We start from the raw sequence: 8,561 nt of genomic DNA on the forward strand, positions 1-8,561 counted from the left end.
AGCTCGATCAATTCCTGTGTCGTGAGCTCTCCCTGATGCTCTTCGACAAGGTCGCTCACGTCTTCCTCGACTACCTCCAGCCCCATGGACTTTCCAAGAGACACGATTTCATCCATCACAACAGGTTCGGGGTCATCAGGGTCGGTGGTATCGAACCATTCAAAGTTCCTCTCAGCGACGGAAGCTTTCCAACAAGTAAGATCGGTACCCCATGGAACAGTGAAATCAGTGTTTGATGCTTGGAATGAGTACCATAGCATCCCTCTCAGAGAAGAAGACAGACATTTTACCACTTTCATTACCCCATGGGGATGATGGGGCAGATACCACTGTCGAACTGCTCCTCAAGGATACATTGCATCTGGTGATGGATACTCCATGGATTTTCATGAGATCATCACAGACATTCTGGAAAAGACCAAGTGCATTGATGAAACACTCCTCTGGTTAGGCATATTTGGTAGGATTAGAATGACACTGAATCTGGACAAGTTCATATTTGGTCAAGGAACTGTATAGTTTGCAGGGTTCGAAATCACAACTGACAGTGTTACACTTGAAGAAAGTTCCTAGAGGCAATCCTTGACTTTCCAACACCAAAAAACATCCCTGACATCCGATCCTGGTTTGGACTTATTAAACAAGTGTCCTACGCCTCCAAAATGACTGAATGCATGCTGCCCTTCTGTGATTTGCTAAAGCCATGGACATCCTTTCATTGGAGTGATGACTTAGACAAGCTACTCCAAGAATTTAAAAAAGTAATCATGAACAAGATTGAAGAGGGTGTATGGATCCTCGGTAAAACCAAGCCAACAAGTCTTGCCACTGATTGGTCCAAAATTGGGATAGGATTCTGGCGCTTCCAAAAACACTGTGCTTGCTCAAAAACAGGACTTTTTGGAATTATGTCTTCAAGCCCAACCATTGGTACGGTCATTTCATGAGAAGAGATGAACAGTATATTGGGAGGAGAGTAATGGAAATGGAGGTATAGGGAACGAGAAGGCAAGGGAGACCAAAGCGAAGGTGGGTGGACTGTATCATTGATGACCTTCGATCAAAGGGATTAACTGGTGATGAGGTGTGGGACAGAGGTAGATGCAGAAAGCTGACCAGAAACATCGATCCCACATAGAAGTGGGAAAAGATGTAGCCAAAGAAGAAGAAGAAGCTCTTCACATAACTATAAATGCCACCCCCAAAAAGATGATGCAGCTTTTTTCCCCAGTAATATGGTTTTGTCCCAACCTCCAAGAACTAGTCTGCATACTAGAAGAATCCCAGCTTCATCCCTCTGCAGAGCCGGTCTTCTAGATTATTCCCCCAGAACCACCCAAAGGTTGGTATCCGAAAGAATAGATCTAGATATCCGACCATATTGTACACTTGACAAAGGCCCTGTACACCCCATCAAGGTACATAGCATACTAGAATCAGCTAGGTTCCTTCCCTCTGCAAAGCCAAACATCCTTTAAGTTGAGCAGTCGGGCTAACAATCGTCCTAAGGCCTCTTATTCTCAAACTATTTCTTCTTCTTTGTTAACATCTTTTCCCCCTTCTATGTGGGGTCGATGTTTCTGGTCAGCTTTCTCCATCTACCTCTGTCCCATACCTCATCACCGGTTAATCCCTTTGATCGAAGGTCATCCTTGATACAGTCCACCCACCTTCACTTTGGTCTCCCTCTCCTTCTTGTTCCCTGTACCTCCATTTACATTACTATCCTCCCAATATACTGTTCATCTCTTCTCATGACATGACTGTACCACCTCAGTCTACTTTCTTGGATGTTATCTGATAGTTTTCTAACTCCTGTGGTACTCCTAATTACCTCATTACATATCTTATCTCTTTTTGTCACCCCACACATCCATCTCAACATTCTCATCTCTGCCACATCCATCTTCTTCTCTTTTGTCTTCTTTATTGCCCATGTCTCCGCTCCAAACATCATTGCCGGTCTCACAACTATCCTGTGTACTTTACCTTTCAATTTAACCCCTATTCTCCTGTCGCATAGCACTCCACGCACTTCTTTCCAATTCTTCCATCCTGCTTGTATTCTGTGGTTTATTTCTGCCCCCAGATCACCATCCTCCGTAACTGTTGATCCTAAATACCTGAAATTTTCAACTCTTTTCAATCTCTCTCCTTGTAAACTAACTTCCCTATTCTCGCCATTTTTCAATCTCAAATACTCCGTCTTTTTCATGCTGATCTTCAATCCCCTATTTTCCATTTCTCATATTCTCAAACAAAACAACTATTTTCTACATCTTTGCTGCTGCTGCTTTTCACCTAAATATAAATACCACCCTCAAAATGATGATGCAGCTTTTTTAAAACCTTAGTAATATGGTTTTGTCCCAACCTCCAAGAACTAGTCTGCATACTAGAAGAATCCCAGCTTCATCCCTCTGCAGAGCCGGTCTTCTAGATTATTCCCCAGAACCACCCAAAGATTGGTATCCGAAAGAATAGATCTAGATATCCGACCATATTGTACACTTGACAAAGGCCCTGTACACCCCATCAAGGTACATAGCATACTAGAATCAGCCAGGTCCTTCCCCCTGCAAAGCTAAACATCCTTCAAGTTGAGCAGTCGGGCTAACAATCGTCCTAAGGCCTCTTATTCTCAAACTTCTTCTTCTTTGTCTACATCTTTTCCCACTTCTATGTGGGGTCGATGTTTCTGGTCAGCTTTCTCCATCTACCTCTGTCCCACACCTCATCACCGGTTAATCCCTTTCATCGAAGGTCATCCTTGATACAGTCCATCCACCTTCGCTTTGGTCTCCCTCTCCTTCTCGTTCCCTGTACCTCCATTTCCATCACTCTCCTCCCAATATACTGTTCATCTCTTCTCATGGCTGTAGTAACACAAGGTATTAGAGATCAGTCTTCTTGGTGTATGCTTTTTGCTGATGATGTTATGCTGTGTAGCACTAGGCGAGAGGTAGTAGAAGAGAAACTGGAGGAGTGGAGAAGAGAAATGGAAAATAGAGGATTGAAGATCTGCAGGAAAAAGACAGAGTATTTGAGATTGAAAAATGGCGAGAATGGGGAAATTATTTTACAAGGAGAGAGATAGAAAAGAGTTGAAAATTTTAGGTATTTAGGATCAACAGTTGCAGAGGATGGTGATCCTGGGCCAGAAATAAACCACAGAATACAAGTAGTATGGAAGAATTGGAAAAAAGTGCTTGGAGTACTATGCGACAGGAAAATAGGGGTAAAGTTGAAAGGTAAAGTACACAGGACAGTTGTGAGGCCGGCAATGATGTTTGGAGCAGAGACGTGAGCAATAAATAAGACAGAAGAGAAGAAGATGGATGTGGCAGAGATGAGAATGTTGAGATGGATGTGTGGGGTGACAAGAAGAGATAAGATATGTAATGAGGTAATTAGGAGTACCACAGGAGTTAGAAAACTATCAGATAACATCCAAGAAAGTAGACCGAGTTGGTACGGTCATTTCATAAGAGATGAACAGTATATTGGGAGGAGAGTAATGGAAATGGAGGTACAGGGAACGAGAAGGCAAGGGAGACCAAAGCGAAGGTGGGTGGACTGTATCATTGATGACCTCCGATCAAAGGGATTAACTGGTGATGTGTGGGACAGAGGTAGATGCAGAAAGCTGACCAGAAACATCGATCCCACATGGAAGTGGGAAAAGATGTAGCCGAAGAAGAAGCTCTTCACATAACTATAAATGCCACCCCCAAAAAGATGATGCAGCTTTTTTCCCCAGTAATATGGTTTTGGCCCAACCTCCAAGAACTAGTCTGCATACTAGAAGAATCCCAGCTTCATCCCTCTGCAGAGCCGGTCTTCTAGATTATTCCCCCAGAACCACCCGAAGGTTGGTATCCGAAAGAATAGATCTAGATATCCGACCATATTGTACACTTGACAAAGGCCCTGTACACCCCATCAAGGTACATAGCATACTAGAATCAGCTAGGTTCCTTCCCTCTGCAAAGCCAAACATCCTTTAAGTTGAGCAGTCGGGCTAACAATCGTCCTAAGGCCTCTTATTCTCAAACTACTTCTTCTTCTTCTTTGTTAACATCTTTTCCCACTTCTATGTGAGTCGATGTTTCTGGTCAGCTTTCTCCATCTACCTCTGTCCCATACCTCATCACCGGTTAATCCCTTTGATCGAAGGTCATCCTTGATACAGTCCATCCACCTTCGCTTTGGTCTCCCTCTCCTTCTCGTTCCCTGTACCTCCATTTACATTACTCTCCTCCCAATATACTGTTCATCTCTTCTCATGACATGACTGTACCACCTCAGTCTACTTTCTTGGATGTTATCTGATAGTTTTCTAACTCCTGTGGTACTCCTAATTACCTCATTACATATCTTATCTCTTCTTGTCACCCCACACATCCATCTCAACATTCTCATCTCTGCCACATCCATCTTCTTCTCTTCTGTCTTCTTTATTGCCCACGTCTCCACTCCAAACATCATTGCCGGTCTCACAACTATCCTGTGTCATTTACCTTTTAACTTAACCCCTATTCTCCTGTCGCATAGCACTCCACGCACTTCTTTCCAATTCTTCCATCCTGCTTGTATTCTGTGGTTTATTTCTGCCCCAAGATCACCATCCTCCGTAACTGTTGATTCTAAATACCTGAAATTTTCAACTCTTTTCAATCTCTCTCCTTGTAAACTAACTTCCCTATTCTCGCCATTTTTCAATCTCAAATACTCCGTCTTTTTCATGCTGATCTTTAATCCCCTATTTTCCATTTCTCATATTCTCAAACAAAACAACTATTTTCTAAATCTTTGCTGCTGCTACTTTTCACCTAAATATGAATACCACCCTCAAAATGATGATGCAGCTTTTTTCCCCAGTAATATGATTTTGGCCCAACCTCCAAGAACTAGTCTGCATACTAGAAGAATCCCAGCTTCATCCCTCTGCAGAGCCGGTCTTCTAGATTATTCCCCCAGAACCACCCGAAGGTTGGTATCCGAAAGAATAGATCTAGATATCCGACCATTTGTACACTTGACAAGGTCCTGTACACCCCATCAAGGTACAGAGCATACTAAACTCAGCCAGGTTTCTTCCCTCTGCAGAGCCACCCTTTTCAGTTAGTCCAAGCACCACTTAAGCTGAGGGGTTTAGCCACAAATCCATCTTGGTGGGCAGTTATTCTAAACATCCCTCGTCTCCTTTTCAAGTTCTTTAAACCCCGCCTTTTTTCTCTTCTTTCTTCATATTCTTCCACTGTCTTCTTTCTCTTTCTCTTAATTCTCTTTTTTGAGTACTTTAAACCTCGTTTTTTTCTCCTTTTTTCTTTTCTACCACTATATTTTCTTCTCATTTTCAGGTTCTTTCAGTATCTTTAGTTTCTTTATCTCTCTCCTCTTTTTCAACTTCTTTCAACCTCGCATTTATCGCATTTTCTTTTTTCTTTTCTTCCACTATCTTTCCTTTCTCTTTTTTCTTTTCTTTTTCGAGTTTCTTCAACCTTGGATTTTTCTCCTTTTCTCTCTCTATTCTTTCAGTATCTTTTATTATTTTTCTCTTTCTTTTTCTTCCCTTTTTTGAGTTCTTTAAACCTCGCATTTTTCTCCCTTTCTCTTTTTCTTTCAGTATATTTTGTTTCTCTTTCTCTTTGTTTTTATTCTCTTTTTCAATTTCTTTCAACCTCATATTTTTCTCATTTTCTCTTTTTTTTCTTTCCGTATCCTTAGTTTCTCTTTCTTCTTTTTTCGAGTTCTTTCAACCTCGCATTTTTCTCCTTTTCTTTTTTCTTATCTTTCATTATCTTTTGTTTCTCTTTTTTCTGCGTTCTTTAAACCTCGCATTTTTTCCCTTTCTCTCATTTTTTCATTCAGTTTCTTTTGTTTTGCTTTCTCTTTCTTCTTTTTTTCGAGTTCCCTAAACCTCGCATTTTTCTCCTTTTCTTTCTTCTTTTCTTTCACTTTCTTTTGCTTTTCTTTCTTCTTTTCTTTCACTTTCTTTTGCTTTTCTTTCTTCTTTTCTTTCACTTTCTTTTGCTTTTCTTTCTTCTCTTTTTTAATTTCTTTCATCTTTTGTTTCTTTTTCTTTTTCTTCTCTTTTTCGAGCTCTTTCAACCTCGCATTTTTCTCCTTTTCTCTCTTTTTTCTTTCAGTTTCTTTTGTTTCTCTTTTTTCTGCTTTTCGAGTTCTTTCAACCTCGCCTTTTTCTCCTTTTCTTTCTTTTTTTCTTCCACTATCTTTTGTTTTTCTTTCTTTACTTTTTCAATTTCTTTCATCTTTTGTTTTTCTTTCTTTACTTTTTCAATTTCTTTCATCTTTTGTTTTTCTTTCTTTACTTTTTCAATTTCTTTCATCTTTTGTTTCTCTTTCCTCTTTTTTTCGCGTTCCTTAAACTTTGCATTTCTTTCATTTTCTCTCTTCTCCTTTTCTTTCGCAGTTGACTTTTCCTCCTTTAATCTCATTTTCTCTTCTTTCATCCTTTCTTTCCTCATTCTTATCTTCTCCTTTTTTCTCTTTTTCTCCTCTCTCTCCGTTGCATTCCTCATTCTTATCTTCTCTTTTCTCTCTTTCTCTTTCCCTATTTCACTCATTTCATTTTTGCCTTCTTCTGGCCTTACATTGATATAATTTCCCTTTTCGCTATGCCTTTCTTCCTCCTTCCTTTCTTTCAACTCCTCTCTTTTCTTTTTCTCTTCCCTCTCCCTTACAATTTTCTTCCATCTCATCTTCAAATTTTTCAAATTCTTTTCCCTTTTTTTAAATAATTTTTCCGCGCCTTTCGTCGTCCTCATCTTTTTTTCCCTCTTACGCTCAATCCTCTTTCTTTTAATGAAATCCGGCAACAAGAAACATTTAAAAAGGAATAATATTACATTCCAACGAGATGCGTTTTGATTTGAATCTATTAGATCTATCATCTGCTGCACTTTCCTTTCTTCGAGTTTTTTCTCTATTTTTACCACCTTATCTAACATTTTCTGATATTTCTCCAATTCTTTCCTCCTTCTTTTCTCCTCCTTAACTCTCTTTTTCTCTTCTTTCTTCCCCTTTCCCCCCATTTTTGGCTCTGTCTCTTTCAACTCCCTTTTGTCTTCCTCTAACTTCAAATTTTCATTAATTTTCCTTTCCAACAAGCGCAACAGACTTTTGCATATTGCCACCTTCCTCTTCTTCATTTTTTTATTTTTCTTCTTTCTTCCTATATCTTTTATTATTTCCTTAATTCTTCTCTTCTTCTTCCTTTCCTTCGTCAATCTTATCTCCTTTTCTCTTTCTTTCTCCTCTCTCTTCTTTGCATCCCTTATTCGTATCTTCTTTCTACTCTCCTTTTCTTTCCTTATTTCAATCATTTCAGATTTACCTTCCTCTGGCCTTACATTGATATCCTCCTCCTTTTTGCTACGCCTTTCTTCCTCCCTTTCCTTCATCTTGTCTCTCCTCTCCCTTTCAATTTCCTTCAGTCTCATCTCCTCCAAAATTTTCAGATTCTTTTCCAGTTTTTTATATATTTTTTTCTCGGCTTTTGTCGTCCTCATAATTTTCTCCATCTTGTGTATCATCCTCTTTTCCCTTAAAAACTTCGGCAACAAAAAATATTTAAAAGGGAATAATATTATGTCCAACCCATAGGAGTTTTTATTTAGAAAATTTAGAAGATCTATAATTTGTCGGATCTTTATTTCTTCTGCTCTTTTCCTCATCTTTGCCACCTTATCTAATATTTTCTCATATTTCTCCAATTCTTTCCTCCTCATTTTCTCCTCCTTAACTCTCTCTTTGTCTTCTTTCTTCCCTTTTCCCCCCGTTCTTGGCTCATTTTCTTTCAACTCTCTTTTGCTTTCCCGTAACCTCAAATTTTCCTTCCTTTCGCTCTTTTCCTCAATATTAATTTCATTTTCTAACTTACTCAATATTCTTTCACATTTTTTCACCCCTGTCTTCATTAGTTGATGCTTCCACATCAAATGTGATATTAAACTTTTCCAAAAGCGTTCCCCCCAACTTGCGCTTTCTTCTTCGCTATATTTATCTCTTCTACTTTTTCTTTTCTTCATAATTTTCATCTCTTCTTTTTCTGTTTTTTCCTCCTCTCCCTTTCTTTCCGTCCTTATTCTTATCTCCTTTTCTCTTTCTTGCATCCCCATCAATTCCACCCTGCGAGTCTTCCTTTCCTTAATCAGCTGAGCTTCTAAAGCTTGTATCCTTTCCCTGTTTTCTCTCTTTACCTCCTCTTGTTGTTTCTGGAGAAGTTCAATTTCCCATTTAAGGACGCTTATTTGACTTGCCAGTAAATCAATTTTTTCAATAGTTCCAGCGTCTGATAGCCTCACGTTTCCTTTAAAATTAAGTTCTCCTTTGTCATTCCTACCTTCTTCTCTCTCGGTCTTCCAAATTACTTTTCTATCACCATGTAAACTTCCCGTTTCGATCCTGCATTTGGTAAAAGCCTCAGAATAAAATTGACTTATACCATCATTCTCAGACAACAGATGATCTACGTCCAGATTAGTTTCCTGCAAATCCTCTTCATTTGTCGAGAAATCGTAGGACATGGTGTTTTG

General features: G+C 39.3%; 2 protein-coding genes across 2 annotated transcripts in view; both read right to left on the bottom strand.

Annotated features, from left to right (window-relative positions):
* Orp8 (Oxysterol-binding protein-related protein 8) overlaps positions 1–8,561 on the bottom strand; it is a 732,808-nt gene that overhangs the window by 495,646 nt on the left and 228,601 nt on the right. The gene's annotated exons all lie outside the window — the stretch shown is intronic.
* On the bottom strand, positions 5,791–8,552 carry LOC137639392 (golgin subfamily A member 6-like protein 22). Its single transcript, XM_068371666.1, has 2 exons — positions 6,336–8,552; positions 5,791–5,997 (listed from the first exon to the last, which is right to left on the bottom strand). The coding sequence occupies exons 1-2, from the start codon at positions 8,550–8,552 to the stop codon at positions 5,791–5,793; spliced, it is 2,424 nt and encodes an 807-aa protein (XP_068227767.1).

Source organism: Palaemon carinicauda, chromosome 4 (genome assembly GCF_036898095.1).
Source record: "Palaemon carinicauda isolate YSFRI2023 chromosome 4, ASM3689809v2, whole genome shotgun sequence".
Lineage (NCBI taxonomy): Eukaryota > Metazoa > Arthropoda > Malacostraca > Decapoda > Palaemonidae > Palaemon > Palaemon carinicauda.